The sequence below is a fragment of the Terrapene carolina genome, unplaced genomic scaffold (genome assembly GCF_002925995.2).
Source record: "Terrapene carolina triunguis isolate 2854851 unplaced genomic scaffold, T_m_triunguis-2.0 Scaffold95, whole genome shotgun sequence".
Taxonomy (NCBI): domain Eukaryota; kingdom Metazoa; phylum Chordata; order Testudines; family Emydidae; genus Terrapene; species Terrapene triunguis.
The window spans coordinates 14002900-14020980 of NW_020664446.1; the positions used below are offsets into that span (position 1 = coordinate 14002900).

Below are 18081 nucleotides of genomic sequence, written 5' to 3' on the forward strand. Positions count from 1 at the left end.
TGAAGCTAACATTGTCTGGGGGTAAGAAAGTCATTTCCTAGTGCTATTATTTAATAGTAACCTGCTTGCTTAAATTCAGAGATCTACTGTAGATTTTTGTTTGTCTGCAATAACTAACAATTTATTAGATAGTGATGTCATTTTATTTACTTCAGTTTTGAAATACTGAACGCTTTCAGTCTGGAAAAACAATGAGCCAAGTTCTTCACTGACACTTACATAAATCACTGAGATTACACAGGATATAAATCTGCACAATAATCTGGTCCAATAACTTCAAAGTAAAATCACAAAATGTTACGGGAAGTATAAATATTTTTCACTCTTAACAACCGCAGTAGCAATAGTTGAATTAACCAATCATTTGGACAAAACATTATTTTGTTGATTTGGCAGCACTAATTTAAACATTAAAAACAAACATGTGGGTGCTGGGCATAAAGAACATCCAGAAATTACCATTCACAGCCACAAGATGGAGTCTGATATGACTGTATTTATTTCCACAGAATTTACCATGGGCCCAATCCTGCTTCTATTCAAAAAAATGGGGGTGAGGGAAGTTGGGGAAATAATTGATGTGAATGCAAGCAGAATCGGTCCTGTATTTGTATTTGACAGTGGTACTGAACTGGCTGCTCAATCAATGGATTTGTTTGGAAGAAAATGATTTTAAAATTGTACTTCTAACTTTTCTAAGACAAAGCTAAATGAAGAACACCAGCATTTCATGTTTGTAAGGTATTTCTGCAGATGTAGGATATGCTGCATACAAGTCGTGCCTAAGCTTTTCACCCTGCAGTCCAAACATAATATTAAAATAGGTCCCTGGGCAACAGTTAAAACCTTGGGGCAGATTTTCTGCCATGTTCTAGTCCTTTTCCCTGCTCAGACAACACAAAGAAAGCAGAACCTACTCGCAAGGTCCCTGCTGGGGATCATCCAAGAGAAGGGGAACCTCCAATGGGTTTAAAGCTGGAGCACTGACTCCTACGCATCCCACCTTGCAGCCCATAGTATAGGGGATGAAGAGGGGTATATGATTAGACCATGCTTTAACCTGTGCTGCAGCAGAAAATCAGGGAGCCAATGCAGGTTGTGGTTCTCATCTGTGCTGCTGCTGGCGGCGGCGCTGCCTTCAGAGCTGGGTGCCCAGCCAGCAGCTGCTGCTCTCTGCTCTGCCTTGCGAACTGAGTGGTGGCTGCTGGCCAGGTGCCTGGGGGAAGGCGATGCGTAAACTACTAGACACAAAGAAGGGTGGCGCAATCAAATACGTTTGAGAATCACTGCCCTACAGCACCCGCTTTCAGCAGGCTGCAGCACAACAACTGCACCTGCCTCAGTTTGCTCCAACTCCCCAGTAACTCTATGCCAGGTCCTCCAGTCCCCTGGTCTCCAGCAGCTCCCACCTGATTCTCACACAGACAGTTCTGCTTCATCAGGTCTCTCTCTCTCTGACTCCCTGATCCTTCATAGCCCCAAGTGGTGCCCTGCCCTCTTAATTGCCCAAAGTGGGAAGACCGGTTCTGGCACAGGGAAACTGTACCTATGTCATTTGCTGGGGCCGGAAACCCTGTGATGTATCTATTTTAGTCAATCATCCTTTTATAGGCCATCACCATTGATGAGAGATCTGTTTTACTATCTGATGCTTGTTGTGTTGTAACAATGCAGTCATAAGTGTAACTTAGTTGATGTTCCTGTTTAGAATGGCTAAGTGTAAAATTCATTTGAATTTTTGTTTTTGTTTTTTAATTTTCATTTCATTTATGCCAAAACACTTAGTTTGATCTCACAATGGTGCAAATCAGAAATGATTACACTGAAGTCATGGAGTTAGTTATGCCAGGTTAAAATTTAGTTAAGTGAGATCAGAATCAGGCCCTCCTTGTTCAAAACCACAATTTTTATAATGTCACACTTGAGCACTAACTCCTAGCAGTGTACAGCTGGGACTTCATCACTGAAAACAAACACAAAATAAAGTAAGTGGAATTACCACAAAGAAGAATTTGACCTATTCTGTTAAATGGGAGGGGAAGAGTGAAGGTGGAGGTAGACACAAAGAAGTAGTCAGCATGGGATTGAAGAGAGGCAGTTCAGGGGGAGAGAAGTGCTGGAATAAAAACTGTCCTCTGCCCCCACAATGCCAAGCACTTATTTCAGCCACTTTAATGCACTTTGGTTTCATATTGAAATTATTCAGTATTCTGTTTCTTTCAAAAGTGTTTTAAGAGCATTAGTTGTGCCTTTGATATCGTTGAACAGACAGCTGGACTTGATGGGTAATCAAGAAGAGGGACAGGCAGTCCACATGCTACAGGTAAACAAGAGAAAAATGGCTAGGAAAAAACAAACATTAAATGTATTCAAAATAGGAGAAGAAATGTATTTATAAACTATTTCTTGCTTCTGTATTTTCTATCTTTCTACTGTTATTTTTAGAAGAAGGCCATATTCCCTAACCTAGTTCTACTACAGCCTTATTTTCCTTTTACTCCCACCAAAAATAGTTTTCTACAAAGGTTATTTCTCTTAAAATGACTCTTAACAACAGTTCATGCCTCACAAGGCACTAGAGGCATCACAAGGCTACCAATGTGCACCTTCTTGTAGCTTTTTCTTATACCAAAATATGTAGCACACTATTCTACTGTGCATATGAAGTCTCTGCATTTACCCACTAAACCAGATTAATAGCTCAGGAGAAGCCATTTTGGTTTAAATGACTGATTAATGAGTAAATGTCTACATAAATTTTAACACAAAAGAATCTGATGACTGTATGAGTTGTATCCAGCCATTCAGCTGACTGTTGACTTTTAACCAATAGTACCTCTGTGGTCTGGGTTATGCAGCTACAGACATTGCTCCTGATTCTGAGAGGGAGTCTTCCTCTTGTTAGTGACTGTGTAGTGGTTTTTTTTTTTTTTTTTGGTCCCAATCTCCCTGTGCCCAGGAGGTATCCCATTGCCTTCAGTGGAACTCCTCTCATACCTGAAAGTCCATGCTACTGTGTGCAAATACAGGATTGGTGCCTTAGACATTTCACAGCTGCCTACGGCCACCTTCTTCCCAGAGGTGAACTCTGTCCAATCAGACTGTCATAAAACAATCAAGACAGGGAGAATGACCCACATTCTGTGTCCCACAGCATCTTAGCATGAAAGGCAAGGCATTTCTCATGTGACATTTGGTTGGATAGAGAATATTTTTAAAGGCCAAAGACTATGGCATCTCTGCGTGGCTGTGTTCGAGACTTCTGTTACAAAGAAAAAGAGGGTGTTCACAGCATGGAAGATTGAGAAAAACAAAAATCCCAACCCATCCTCCCCCCCTTTTTTAAAGTTATGCACATGCTTAAATATACACAAGATCAGTACCTAATTTTAGACATGCTGCGGCGAATGAGAGCAATAAACATGGGAGAAGAGAATAAGAGCATGTAGCTACTCAGAGTTCATGTACATCCTGAAGGTTCCATTTTTTTTTTAATTTATAAATATTTCTAAATATTTAGAGGATGGGGGGGTTGGGGGTTCGAATTTACATTTCAGGCTAGCAAAATTATATTGTTTTTGAAAAAATCTGACACTATACATTTAAAAATACATGCATTTAAATTGACAAGTGTTTTTAAGCTTAGCTCCACTTAGTAACAAAATCTTTTTTCCCCCCTTTCCTACACAAATTAGAGTTTGTAGAGGAAACTTTATTTCTTTCACAGCACCTTGATTACAAAAGGCAATTACTAATTCTGAAGTACATTAAAAAGACATGACCTGATTAGGGCATGATGATTAAAATACTGATACAGATTAAGATTAGGATGCACTGATCTGACCTACAAAATAAAATTAAAACCACCTTTGGGAAAAGCCAAAAGGTCTTATTCTTTGCATGGCTCTAGTTAAACAGGAATGCATTTTACTTTTATTCCATAACATTTAGTTTTGACCCTGCAAGCATTTACATAGATGTTTAACTTTGCACACGAGTAGTCCCACGGAACTCAATAAGACTACTATGTGTAGTTAAGCATGTGTGTCTTTGCAGAACTGAGGTCCAAGTCACAGCTACCAAGCTGAACTCTAAAGACTATTTCATTTCCCCCATCCTGAATTTCAAGACTTCTTTAACAGAGCTGTAAAAGGGCTTACTGGGCATTCTGGGACATTGAGAAATGCACTATTGTTGGATTCTGGCTTCCTCTCTTATGAAGAACAATTCCTTTCCCATAATTTGAGAATCTGGAGCCCCGCCACAAAGAGCAGCTCTTCTAATATGTGACACGGAACACCATCCTGGCATACAGCAGCTTTCTCAGAGTTTGAAACATGAAAGCCCCTGTTGCAGCCATAGCAGTAAAGTCTTGAAAACTTCAAAGAATGGTTTTCATTTTATTTTCGCCTTGATCCCAGGATATTGTAGTTCTTTTTCTTGAATTTTTATAAAATGACTTGTTCACTCACAGGCTCAGGTAAAAAATAGCTATCTGAATTGTCAAAAGTTCCCCATTTCACTCAGTTTCCATTTTTCCTTTGGCCTTTGGGTAGGAAGCTTCACTACTAAACCACTTTCCTAAATTCACCTTTGTGAACTGTTCCCTCTGTTTCACTTTGTGCCAATTTAAAAATAAAATCATTTCAGTTTTACATAAGAGGGGTCAGTTTCATGTTTTCAAGTTTCATCAGAGCTTATTTTGTTTAACAGTAGCTTGACTATAATATAACATTTTGCTGAAGTTCTGTTTCATCCCGTTAACTTTGAAACGTTGTATAACCACGACTACCACCCCTCCCTCCCTGTGTTAAGATTACCCTGTGCCCCACCCCAGTCCAATCTTCTCCACCAGCAGACCCCCCCGCTACCTCCCATGCTCTCTCCATCCAATCCCTGTTCCCTCTGCTGCCCCCCAAAACCACCAGCCTCCTCTACGGCTGGGCTCCTCTTTTCCCACCCCTCAACCCAGCTTCCTTTCTCTGCTCTAAGCTCAGGCTTCCCCGCTTGATGGGCTGGTTCTGGGGCTTCTCCTCAGCTGCACAAACCCCTCTGGAGGTTTGTGCAGCCCCCCCTGTTCCTCCAGCCACCGGTCGGGAGGTAGAGAGGCAGGAACTGAGGTGGTCAGGCAGGAGGAGGGGTAGATGTGAGGGGCTGAGCACAAGGCTGCTGCTAAAAGGGGAGGAGTCAGGCTCAGTGAAGAGCTCCCTACCCCCCCTGTGAGGGGCCTCTGAAGTGGTGAATAAGCCTCCCAGGGACGGGGAAATAACCCCAAGTCCTGCCCTCCAAGGAGACAGAAATGAGCCTGGACTCCCTGTTCCAGCAAATCCTCCTCACGGAGCAGCAAGCGGAGGAGAAGCGGCGCCTCATGCACCAAGGTCAGCCACACGGCCGCCATCTTGTGCCTGGTGCAGCGAGGATGGCCAGGGGTGCCTGTGGTTACACGACTCCACGGTTCCCCGAGAGCCCTGCATGGCAGTGAGGTTTTTCCTCCATCTTGGGGTGGGGGTGGTGTTTTCAAGCAAGGTCAGTAAATGCTGACTGAGCCTTTCCCCTGGAGTATATCGACTCCTAGATTATAAGGCCGGAAGGGACCTTCAGAGTCTCTAGTCTCACCTGTATAACACAGGCCACAGAGTTACCCTGTCACTCCTGTATTGAGCCCAATAACCGAGTTCCTACCTCCCTCACCACCTCCTGTTTCAATAGTTCTAGTGAATTCCATAGGGACTCAGGGCAGCCCTGCAACAGACACGTGGGCTGGCTTTGAAAGAGCCTGTCTCCCTTCTCCTGGGTTTGAATACAGCAGGGTCAGGCTTGTATCATCCTCACGCACAGCCTTGCCAACATATAATTTTTTATCATGAGATTCATGATATTTGTTGTTATTCCTAAAGCCCCAATTCCTAGAATCATGTTATTACAAGCGAATCTCAGTGCTCGCTCGCTCTTTAAAAAAAAAAAAAAAAAAAAAAGAGTACATTTCTACCCTCCCGATGATGGAGGAAAGATGAAAAACAAACCCAAAGGCTTAAAACCAGAAGGCGAATAAAAAGGATCTGCTTTTTTTTTTTAATCTCATGATTTTTAAGCTGACCTCATAATATTGGGGGCGGGGGGAGGCTAAGTCATGATTTTTTGAATGCTTGGGTCTGGCAATACTGCAGTCTAGACCTGTAGTTTGAACTCTACAAAATCTGCTTTCAGGAAATGTAATTGCCTGGAATGCAGTGGGAACTTTAGGAAGTTTGTCCAAGATTACACAGAAAACCGCCAGCAGATTTAGAAACAGAACCCCTGTATCTTGTCTCCCTGCCTGTTGTTTTAATCACTTGGTCATGGCGTAGCAGAGTATCAACAAGGTACTTTACTATACAGTAAAACAGGTGACCCTTACTTTAAATCAAATTTCCAAAGCTAGCTACCTGAATTATCTATGCAAATGTCATGTTTGTCCACACTAAAGTAGTAATTAGGTACTTGTTCATTCACAACTGAATGTCGATTTCCACTTCTAGTAACTGATGACAGTGACAGTAGCTGTTATAGGAAAACCAATGTGATTAGAAGTCTAGCAATTATATGTCTCTACTGAAGTCATCTTTCTACACCACTCTATCTTGCAAGCCGCAAATTGTTAAAAGAATCTCACTTTCACCAATTGATTTCATGTGTTTAAAGGTTCATTTTGTATTGCAGTTAAATTAGACATAAATGGAAGTCATGAAAAAATTAAGCAAATAACAGAAGAGCTGAATGAAGCAAAAATAAAATTAGAAACTAAGGTAGAGTAGTAATACTTATAGATGTTAATTATTGTTATAGGTAAATGGGCTGTAATTTTAATATATTGTTCATGAACACTTTGAAGCAGTATACTTCCTGTAGTGTTTATATGAATTATCATAGTGTTTGCTTTATGTATGTATTTGTATGCGTTTCTATAGTGCTCATCGCCATAGTATCTGAACACTTCACAAGAGAATCAGCCTGCCATTTTGATCCCAGCCCTATAAAACTCACCATTCAGACTGACCCCTGAGATTGCATGGAGCCCCAGGGGCCTCAGTAGGATTCCATATGGGCTCAGGGGTATACCAATCTGGTTCTTTTTACAAGCTTGAGGTCTTGATGTAGAAGGTAGAACACTCCTTCCTTCTCCTTCATTAACACTCTAAGATACATGGAGTTTGTTCACATACGCGCTTCACTGCCCACTTGCATTCAATAACGGCCCTACCTAGTGTGCACTGAAGTAAATTAAGAGAGTCCCAGAATTGACTTTAGTGAGCCTCGGATCAGGCCTTAAGAGTTCCCACCTCATCCACACATCAGCAATTCTATTTGTGTTACTCGCCGTCTAGCATGTACAAAGAGTGCACTTATAGTTTGGCTAGTGCCATTGTAGACAGAACCACCTTTCTAGCCAGACCAGTTAGTGTTCAGCCACTCACTCTTTTACATTTTCTAATCCCTTTGTCCATATAGTAGATGTGGAGCCTTGTTTTGAGACATGAACTCCCTTTTTATACTCTCAGTTTTGTCAGTACTAATAATTGTGGGTGAAACTGATGGTAGAAACCCACTTGTTTGTGCCTGCAAATGAGGTCTAAACGATGTCACCTGTGCTCTTAAATATCTGCACCCACAAAATTGTAAGTGCATAGTAAGCAGGCAGACAGAGGCTCCTTTTAGAGTCAGGCCTATGTTATCTCTAGTATTTTACCTATAAAATAACAGAAATATGTTAGCGATATCATGTTAGAGATAAATCTTGCAATCTTCTGGATTGTGCTTTGTGCCCCTTTTGACTTTTACTGCCAGACTCCTAATTTTACCAACACTTATTATACTACTAATTCATTTGGTGAGGTGAATGAATGGTTTGGTGGCAATACCGATCTCTCCAAAAATATAGGCTGTTGTGTGGTTTGCCACACAATGCTACTGTGACAGGTGCTATAAAAACCCCTAAAATAGATTAAGATATGTTAGAGGGGGGGAAGAATCCACATAATTGTTTAGAAATGTTTATTAGTTACAAATTTATACCTTGATTCTGCAAACAGTTACACATATGCATGTCAACAGCTCCATTTACTTCAATGGAACTAATGGCATAACTGTTTCAAAGATCAGAACCCAATATGGATCTACAATAGGAACTGGTCTTTAATCAATACAAGGTTGGAATGTGTGATATTTGCTAGGTAACCAACCCCCTGTAGTCCTGCTTATAAAATTAATTTATGAGAATCACAATTTTATTTGTATACCCCTAATTTGTTATTGATTCATTCTGGTTTATAATTGTGGTTTGTATGGTAGGTATCAGAGGACTCAAAAGTAAAACAATTGCTGTACATGACTAGTGGAGAAAGGTGAAGATTCATTCCTAATTGATTCCAGTGTCTTTTATACATTAATTAATTATACGTAAAATAGTAGATTTTATTTGCTTGTTTAGTTTGAAATTAATTCATTTATCAAAAGGAAATGATGCAGGCAATAAAGGAAATGCCAAAATTTCAATCAAATAATATTTCAATACAAAGATTATAAATTGACTAGTGAGATTACTTACATTATCAATTATTTTTCAATATCTAAAATGTAGCTTATTCTACAAATTCTCAATGTATCTACTGCAATTAATATAATCAAAGTAATAATATAATACTAAAGGCCTCCTCCAAATAACTGTATGTCATTTCTTCCCTCTCCCCCCGCCCCATCCCAACCCAGGCCTGAATAAGTAGATGAGCCTTAGAGTTCAAAAATGTTTTGACATCTATATCACAGAGACTGCTTGTGGTCAAGAGAACGCTCCTAGGAAATATTATTTTTTTTTCTGTTCTGTAAAACCAGCTAGCATGTAATTAGAACTTGATTTATAGCATTTTGCCTTTCATGGCTCAATGATTTCTTTAAAAAAAATTATTGCAAAGTAATAGATTATGAAGGCACTTTGGGGCCGGAGAAACTACAATACGCCTGGTTATATTCAGTAATATAAATACAGAAGCACAATATTAGTAACTTGCTTTGAATCAGTATGTAACAATAAATTATCCCAAAGCTCTTGGTATTGGAGGAACAAACTCCCTGACACCTTCTCTAAAATATGGTTGGTATGTGAGGAGAAAATCTGGCCCATTGTTTTCTTTTCCAAATTCTCCTAATTTTGCCCAAGCTTCATTACTATTGATACTATCACCATTCTCTCTGTTATTCAGGCATATCAGCTTGACTTTACCCTCTCTCAACTTGCATATGTAGACAGTTTCCAAATCTTGTTACTTCTTCTTCCATAATATCTCTAATATTTGGCCTTTTCTTGCCATCCACACCACTAAAACTACCATATAGACTCTCACTGTATTTCCTCTTGACTACTGCAATCTCATCCTCTGTGGGCTTCCTGGCAGCCACTTTGCTCCCTTGTCATCAGTTCAAAAGGCTAAGCTCACTTTCCTTAACCAGTGTTTTGACCATTTGAGCCCTCTCTTTGAGTCCCTTCATTGGTTCCCACTCACCATCACATCAGATACAAGCTTCTGGTGCTTGCCTTTAAAATCCTTCAATAACTTAGTTGCTCCCGACTTATCTGCTCTTGTATCTTATATTCTGTCCCCCTACGCTTGCTTAGTTTTAAACCTCCAACCATGGTTGTGCTGCAAAATCTGGAAGAATTCTCCTTAAGTGGTATGCACAAATTAGTTGAGCAGCCTACCTCATCAGTTGAAGTACTGTTTAAAAAAATTAAATCTGAAAATACAAATGTGTACACAAGGAAGGTTTTTAGTTTATTTGGCGTTTTAGAGTAGAACTGTCTTCAGCCCAAAGCTTGGTCCCTTCATTACTCTTCCCTGGCTGTTAGTTCTCACAGTCATACTGGGAAAATTTATGAGACCATCAATCCCTACATCATCGTCTATAGTAGAAGAGGCATAGCATAAATAGCTCTCTATGGCTAACCACAGACATTCAGAGAAGAGCACAATAACTTTGGATTTTTGTCCCTTTGAAGTTAATCTATGCCTGACTTGATGATATCTGGTTAGATGGAGTAAAACTCACCCCTATGTTAAGCTATCTAAAAGACTGTATGCTCTGTTGAGTCTCTCTGCATACCAGATGAAAAATTTTCTGGCTAAAAATGAGAGTTAAGGACTCCATTCTCTATATTGGGAACAGCACTGAGCTTAGCCTCTGAAGAGGGGATACTACTGCAAAGAATTGTGATCAGATTGCAAGCTAATGAGAAAAGGAGACCCATTAAGCTTCCATGGTCCAGCAGCTATTTTTTTTCTGGTTAGGGCTCTTTATGTGCAAGACCTATACATCATGTGTACTTATTTTTATCACCAATAATCTTTTGTTCTCTTTGAAGGTTCAACAGCTGTCTGAAAAGCTCTTCTACTTACAGCTTTTGAAGAAACGTGAAGACATCTTAGAGAAAAAGAAAGTTGAACTTATGAATCAAAGGAGTATTTTTCTCAAAAGCTTTGTATGTTTCCAGTTATACTATTTAGGAGAGTTCAGTTTTACAAAATACTGTATGACTACAGTCAGTTTTATATTTAGAAAAAAATTGGACACTAATTAATTATGAAAATCTGAATGATTAAAATTTGTTTTGGTTCTAACAAATTAAAACACAGAGAAATTCAGAATCTCACTCCAAAATTTAATCCTTGATTTTAGATAATCTACCTCCTGGATTACCTTTAAAAACTTTTCAGTTGTCTTTATAATTTAGTAGTATGATTGCAGTGTCTAGCATATTCCCCTTCCTACATATAGGACAGAATAAGGAATACTGTAAATATTATACTAATGCTACTTAGCTATAAAGGCAAAATTGCTGTCCTCTGATGGAATATGAATTTGCTATCAACTGTATCCAGTGAGATTTGATGCACTGGTTATCTCTTCCCTTGTTTACAAGGGAATTCACTTTTTATTTAAATCAGTATTCAGATAAGAGCTTTGAATGGAATTTAATCTTGTCATTGACTTTATGAATGTATTTTTCTATAAATGGAAGTTTTTCTTATAAAAACAAATACTTTAAATTTGGGACCTACTTCTAAAAGGCACCGAGAAACCCCATATTCCAGACTCCCTAAGAGGGTCAGCTCTCTTAGGCTATATTTTGGGAGCTTAAATAGTGCAGTGGCCTTATCCTGAACTTCTGCAAAGGGGTGAATTTCACCCTTAATGAGCAATTTAAAGAACCAAAAAGAATGGCCATTTTGTGCCATTGATTTTAAGCAGAAGTCTCCATTGATTTCAACACATGCTTAAAAATTGATAGCATAATGTGGCCTCTAACACTAATGATACAGCACTATTATTATAGAACACGCTGCTTTCATTTTGTCACAAGAGCGAAACAGTAAGATTAATGCAACAGAAGTAATGATGGAGATCTAGACCATTTCCCTGTTTTTCCAGGTTACAACATAGAATACATACCGAGTTTACATAGTTATAAGGGGGTAAAACTGTATTTCAGCTCGATTATTTTAACAAGGATTCTATTTTCCTCTGTGTATTTTCTTTCCACCTTTCTAGTCAGATACAAAGAGGAAAATTATTGAAGAAGAGGAGAATTTTATGAAGGAAATCACAGATTTTAACAATGAGTATGGACTAACATGTAACAGAGAGCTTTTGATTAGAAAAAAAGCCAAGACTGAAATATGTGACTTAGAAACTAAGGCAAATATTTTGAAAAATGGTACGTCTTATGTTAAACTATTTTATCTTGGATGGCTAGAGAATACAAATGACTAAAACTTAACTGAGTAAAGCAATACTTTTAAACCGATTGCCTTCCTAGCTGGATATTTCTCTTAGGGCTAGATTGTGAGATCATGATCTGACCTCAATAAGGGGCAGTGTGTTGGTGTGGCTATATTGCCTAGTACACTCTCTCCCACTCATTTCTGCTATGCGGGGAATTACAAGCTCTGCGGTCCCTGCATCTACTCCTGCACAGCTGTCCAGGAGGTCATAGCCAACAGAGAGGTATGGGGGGGTGCACATTGCATTACCACGTTAAATGGACCACAATTAAGCCCTCAATGATTATTGACCACCAGCTTTGAGTCCTACAAGCCCTCCTAAATTCAGTGGGAGTTACATGCACAGGTACCTCATGGGATTTATAGTTATTGTCTGAAACAGGATCCTATGACCCTTTGAGCTAAAATACAGAATATAAGATTATCATAGCAGGTAGTCTAACCATGGCATTTCTTGTTCCTCTTCCTTGCTGACTGGGCAGTCATTCTTTGTGCTAGCCACAGACCACACTAGTAACAAAGGCAATGGCTACTTGGACCGTTTCAGTTGCTATTTCTCCAGGTGAACCCAACTCATCCATCTGGCGATAAAGTCCAGAGTTCCAGCGACATGAATAGCCAACAGGGGTAAAAAATTTCTCTCTTCAGACAGTTTGACTTGACAGACTTAATTCATCATGCACCTGTTCCTTGTATTCCCTGTTTGTAGATACAGATAATTCCAATAGAGTTGTCCATATGTAATTTCTTGTACATCAGGTTTTATAAGTCTAATTGTATTTTTAGCCTAATGTCCTTTTAGAATATCCGAAGATGGTTAGAAGTAATTAAAGAGTATTTAAGATTATACCATGAAGATTAAAACTGTAATACATTTTAACTTAAAATATATTTCTTCTTAGAAATGGAGTCAATGGAACGTGAAAATGTTCAGTTAAATGCACTCCAGCTGCAGAAGAATGAATTAAAGCAGGATTTATTTACTCTCCAGAGCAAACTCAAAGGTATTTAATGTGTTGGATAGTCACTTATTATGATAATCATTTGTGATTTGACAAACACATTTGACAAATAGTTCCCCTCAGATATTTTTCACAGAAGTAAGATTGTCCCAATGACTATTCATGGTCTTAATGAAAGATATGAATTGTTACTTAGAATGACAATGGATAGTCACTGGGACAGGGAAAGAGCATTAGAATGGATGTATAGCTTGGTATTTAGGGACTCACCTGGGGGGTGGGATACCCAAGTCCCTGCTCCAGTGATAATTTTTTAAAAGTAGAACACAGCTTCAAGAGAAGAGATTGAAAAAGACGCATACTAGAATATCCATAGCCCAGTGATAGTAGTGCACTACTCTTCTGAAATGTGGGAGACCCCAACTAACATCTCTTCTCCACATCAGGCAGTGGGAAGAATTGAACCTAGGTCTCCCACATCCCAGGTGAGTGCCCTTATCACTGGGGTAAAACCCACACATTTATAACAATTTTCAAACTTAGATTCACCAAACAATTTTTTTAAATGCAGTTTTTGGTTTGACCAAAAACTTTTTCTTGAAAACCAAAAAAAGCCATTGTCCATCTAGCTTTAATGATAAGCTGTTTATCCTGCTAATCTTTTCATATATAATACAGCATTGATTTAGAATGAGGACATGAGAAATATATATATAAATATGTGTGACTTGATTTACGAAAGAACCAACAAAAGGTGACAAAGTAAACGTTTTTGTCAGTGTGCCGGTGGTGCATATCTGCAATAAAATAAAGCAGGAGCATCGGATAACTCAGGATAATCTGGGGTCGGAACCTGCTCTCACGGAAGTCAAAACAGTAGGTGTTACCATTGTCTTCTGTGGAAGCAGGATAGGAGCCATAAAAGACCAAGATGCTTATAAATTTGAACCAGTAGTGTCACTCTCTTCCAGACTATTTTTTATCATTTATGGATAGATTGATAGTAATATAGTTATCTACCCTCTCCCTCATTTCCTTTCACTTCCTGCCTCCATCATTCCTTTCTCCAACCTCACCTTTCTTTTCACCTCTTCTCTCTTTATAATGCTGAAACAATCTCTCTCTGAAATACTTTGGTGTTTGAAATACAGCTCTGATCCATGTATACTGTAACACCTCTTGATAGCCTGTCATCTAGATTATTATATACAAGGATCTAGTAATAAAATGGGTTTATTTGTGTGACACTTCAAATAGAGCAGAGTTCACTGGGTCCAACTTTTGTCCCATTTTGTTTAACACTGCAGTCCATTCACCATCATAATTATTTACTGTACTGCGGTAGTGCCTAGGAGACCTAGTCATAGACTAGGAGGCCACTGTGGTAAGTGCCGTGCAAATTCAGAACAAAGAGATGATGTCTGTCCCAAAGAACTTACAATGTAAGAGTATTTGTATTCTGCCATGAGGAAGTGTGATTGAAGCATATACAGACAGATATGAAATCAAAGCTAGCTTGAGTAACAGCAGCAGCACTGGTGTCTGCACAGGCTACTCCTGCCTGCCAGAACCCTGCATACATACTCGAGCAGTCACCGACCATGCTGCTGCAGCTTCACTACTACTGTTGCTCAAGCTATCTTTGTTGAGTTTTAAGGAGGGTTTTGGAGGAAGATAATGATGTAGATTTGCAAATGGTAGATTTGCCCCTCCCAACTGCGAGGAACTGCATGTAATAAGGAATGAAGGGCTTGTTTAAAAATTGTACAAGTGGGTGATGGCATCATGGGCCAACTGGAGGTGGGAGTCAACATCTCAGTACTGAATGAGAGATAACTAGGGTGGAGATAGGCCATGAAGGGCCTTGAAAGTGAAGACAGGCATCTTATGTTTCATGTAATAGAGAAGGGGGAGCCAGAGGAGGGATGCAAAGACAGGAGTGATGGGGTCAAAGTGACAGGACAGAAAAATGATCTTGGCAGCAGCATTTGGAATGGATACAAGCAGGGCAAGACTACATTTGTCAAGGCTAGAGAAAAATCTGAAAGAATCAGCAAGATTTAGTCAGCCTGGACGTGAGGACCTACCAAGAGGGCCAAGTCAAAGATTATGCCCATGACATGGGTCTGAGTGACAGGCAGGATGGCAGTGTTGTCCACAGTGATTGAGAAAATAGGTGTTGAGGAAGGCTTGGGGGAACAGGTAGGAGATAAGAAGCTGAGTTTTAGCCATGTTGATCTTGAGCTAATGACTAGACATCTGTGAGCAGATGTCAGAGAGACAGGCCAAGATTTTAGTTTGGACAAAGGGAGATAGGCCTGGAGCCAAAAGATAGATCTGAGAGTCATCAACATAGAGATGGTTAAATTTGTGTTTACAGATGAGATTAATGTGTAGGTGTAGGTGAAATAAGGTGTAGACAGAGAAGAGAAGGTGACCAAGAACAGAGCCCTGTGACACTCCCACTGAAAGCTGAAGGGGTGAGGAGGAGGATCCTCTGAAGGAGCATAGAGTAGGAGGAAAATCAGGAGAGAAGAGAGTCATGGAAAGAAAAAGAGGACAAGATTTCAAGAAAAACAACAACAGTTGACTGCGTCAAAGGCAGCTGACATGTCAAGGAGGATGAGGATGAAGTACTGGTTCTGAGATTTGGCTAAAATAGTATAATAAAGCCAATCTTTTATTTTTATTAAATCTACAAAGCGTTGGGTATAAAATAGAAATAACCAGAATCTATATATTATTTAAACAATATACATACATAATAGTAGTTGAACTAGGAAAGAAATCCATAAATTGTTCTTTATGAGGTTAAAATTTTAATGTACAGATACTATAAGCATCCTGCAGATTTTGCAATTGCTTGAAAGATTACAATTGTATGGTAACTACAACTGTAAAATATTTTAATTTTATGTACTGTGACCTAATATTTTCACCTTCATAGCAGTTTCCACAATAATTAGAATGTGTGAACTTCTAAAATGCAGGCTGTATGTGAATACAGATGATTTATATATATTAGTAAGGACATTGTTATTTTACTTTTAGATACTGAAGAACAACTACGTGAAGCTGAAGACATTACAAAATGTTTAGAAGCAGAAAAAGTCAAAGTTAGTGAAAAGCCTCAGACTGACATTGAATGTTTAAGGTAATGATCATCAGTTGTGTACTTTAGTTTTCAAACTTAAACTTTGCCTTTACCATTTTGGACCATTCCTGTAACATCATGGAAGCTACACTGGGCCTAGTTTTAGCTTTTTATGCATAGTATTCCCTTTGAAGTCTGAAGAAATAATTAGTGTGTGTTACAGAACAAATCCTGTTGCCCTTACTTATGACATCCAGTTAAGTCAAAGACTTTGCTCCTTGTTGTCCGGCTATACCAAAAGAAGGACAGGAGACACCTGATATGGATTTAATCAGGCTGCAACTTTATTATTAGATGTCCGGGACTACCCAGCAGATAAAAGTGTACAGTGCAGGTAACCCCGTTTATTCCGTAATTACCCGGGGAGCTTCCACCAGTTCCCCCTCTTTTTCCAGCCAGGTCCCTCCAGCACATCCTTTGCCAGGACCATACCATCCACCCCTCCCCCCTCACAGGAGGGTTGAGGTGGGCTATAAGAAAAGGGGTTTGGCTCCCTGCCGTTCCAACCATAGGCGCTCCAAACTCCCTGCCCTGTTCCGTTCCTTTAACCAGCACTTCCTTTTTATGTCCTTTACCAGGCCATTTATCTGGTCACTGGATGCCTTCCCTATCGAGTACCCGCACTGGACATCCACCCCACACTTACAAAATAAGTTGCGACATACAGCCTACCACCTTTTCTACTCACCTTAATAGGCCTTCCCTGACACCCCGCTGTGGGGAAGGCGAAAAACCCCCACTCCACTGAAGCCAATATACTGGTGAGGGAAAAATTCCTTCCCAGCCCCCCTAAAAAGGAGCGACTAGCTCAATGCCCACAGCAGCTTCAAACTCCACCTGATCATCACACTTCAAGGGGAGGAAGGATGGGTGCTGCCTTGCCTGCTGTGCTGTTTCAGCCTACAGAATGGAATGGTGATCCTAGTCCCTCTGCACCAGTTGTGCAGTGCTCTGAGGACACTGAATTCACATACATTTAGATTTGATCTGCTTTTCCTGATCACTCCCACCCTCCCCAAGTGCGATTGTCTTCGAATGAAGCTACTGTGGAGTCACTCCTGTGGTGCATAAAAGGTGCATCAGCATCCCCGTATGGCTGGTTCTCTCATGGACGTAAGTAAAATGGAGGACCATGTACTCATTCTCTGCTCTATGTGAGTATTTGATCTTCCATCTTACTCACTTTCTGAAATGGAAGGGAAAAAAGAAAAAGAAAAAAAAAAAAGGACTTCCCAGTCCTGGAAATTGACATCTATCTTAGTTTGCCTAAATGTGACATTTCCCCTTCTATACCAATGTAAATTCTGAAATATCTTTCAAGGAGAATCCGTAACTTTTCAATACAAAAATATTGAAGACATGTTAATATAATGTTTTCTGAGCTTGGTGAAATTAAAGAAATTAAAGAAATTGTAAGAACTCTTTAACCAAGCCAGGGCCGGCTCCAGGCACCAGTGAGGAAAGCAGGTGCCTGGGGTGGCCAATAGAAAGGTGTGGCGCTCCGTCTGGTATTGGGGCAGCACCTCGGCTTCGGTGGCAATTCGGCAGCAGGTCCTTCACTCTGTCACTTCTTCTTCGGCGGCAATTCTGCGGGAGCTTGGGGCGGCAAAAAAGCTGGAGCCGGCCTTGAACCGAGCAAAGGAAAGGACTTCTTCGTAGAAGTTTTCTTTTCCCTGTAGAAATTTTTGATGAAAATGAAGTAACATTTGTCATCATCAAAATCTTCCATGGAAATTTCACTTTTCAGCTGAAAACTGAAAGATTGCAGCTATATTCTTTCAATTAAAAAAGTTTCCAGGAAAATTTTGCTTCTCAAAAACCCAATTTTCTGTTGAAAAACAGTTTTCATAGAAAATCAACCACCAACCCTATTTCCTAACCCTTTCAATCCTTTATACATAGCTGAAGCCTGGCCAAAATTCCCTCCAAATGAGAATTAATTAATTTGGAAATCTGCATACAGGGGTAAAAGACTTTTGTACAACATGTACACACAAGATACAATGTAAATAATAATAGTAGCTGCTGGTCCATAAGAGAATGTGTTAGAATTCATTCTTTTACATTATTAATTCCATGGTGATGCATTAGCTTTTCTGATGTATGAGGTTGTCATCTTCCTTCTAAATAATACACTTCTCAGAGTAATTTA

The 18081-nt window shown here is 39.7% G+C and overlaps 1 protein-coding gene across 1 annotated transcript in view; it reads left to right on the forward strand.

The window, feature by feature from the left end:
* The first annotated feature begins 5299 nt into the window (after nucleotides 1-5299).
* The window catches only part of CCDC172 (coiled-coil domain containing 172), a 32708-nt gene continuing 19926 nt past the window's right edge, over nucleotides 5300-18081 (forward strand). Inside the window, exons 1-6 of the mRNA XM_026650895.1 lie at nucleotides 5300-5378; nucleotides 6700-6785; nucleotides 10394-10510; nucleotides 11581-11746; nucleotides 12716-12817; nucleotides 15827-15929. Coding sequence (XP_026506680.1) covers nucleotides 5300-5378; nucleotides 6700-6785; nucleotides 10394-10510; nucleotides 11581-11746; nucleotides 12716-12817; nucleotides 15827-15929 — 653 coding nt within the window. The remainder of the gene's footprint in view (nucleotides 5379-6699; nucleotides 6786-10393; nucleotides 10511-11580; nucleotides 11747-12715; nucleotides 12818-15826; nucleotides 15930-18081) is intronic.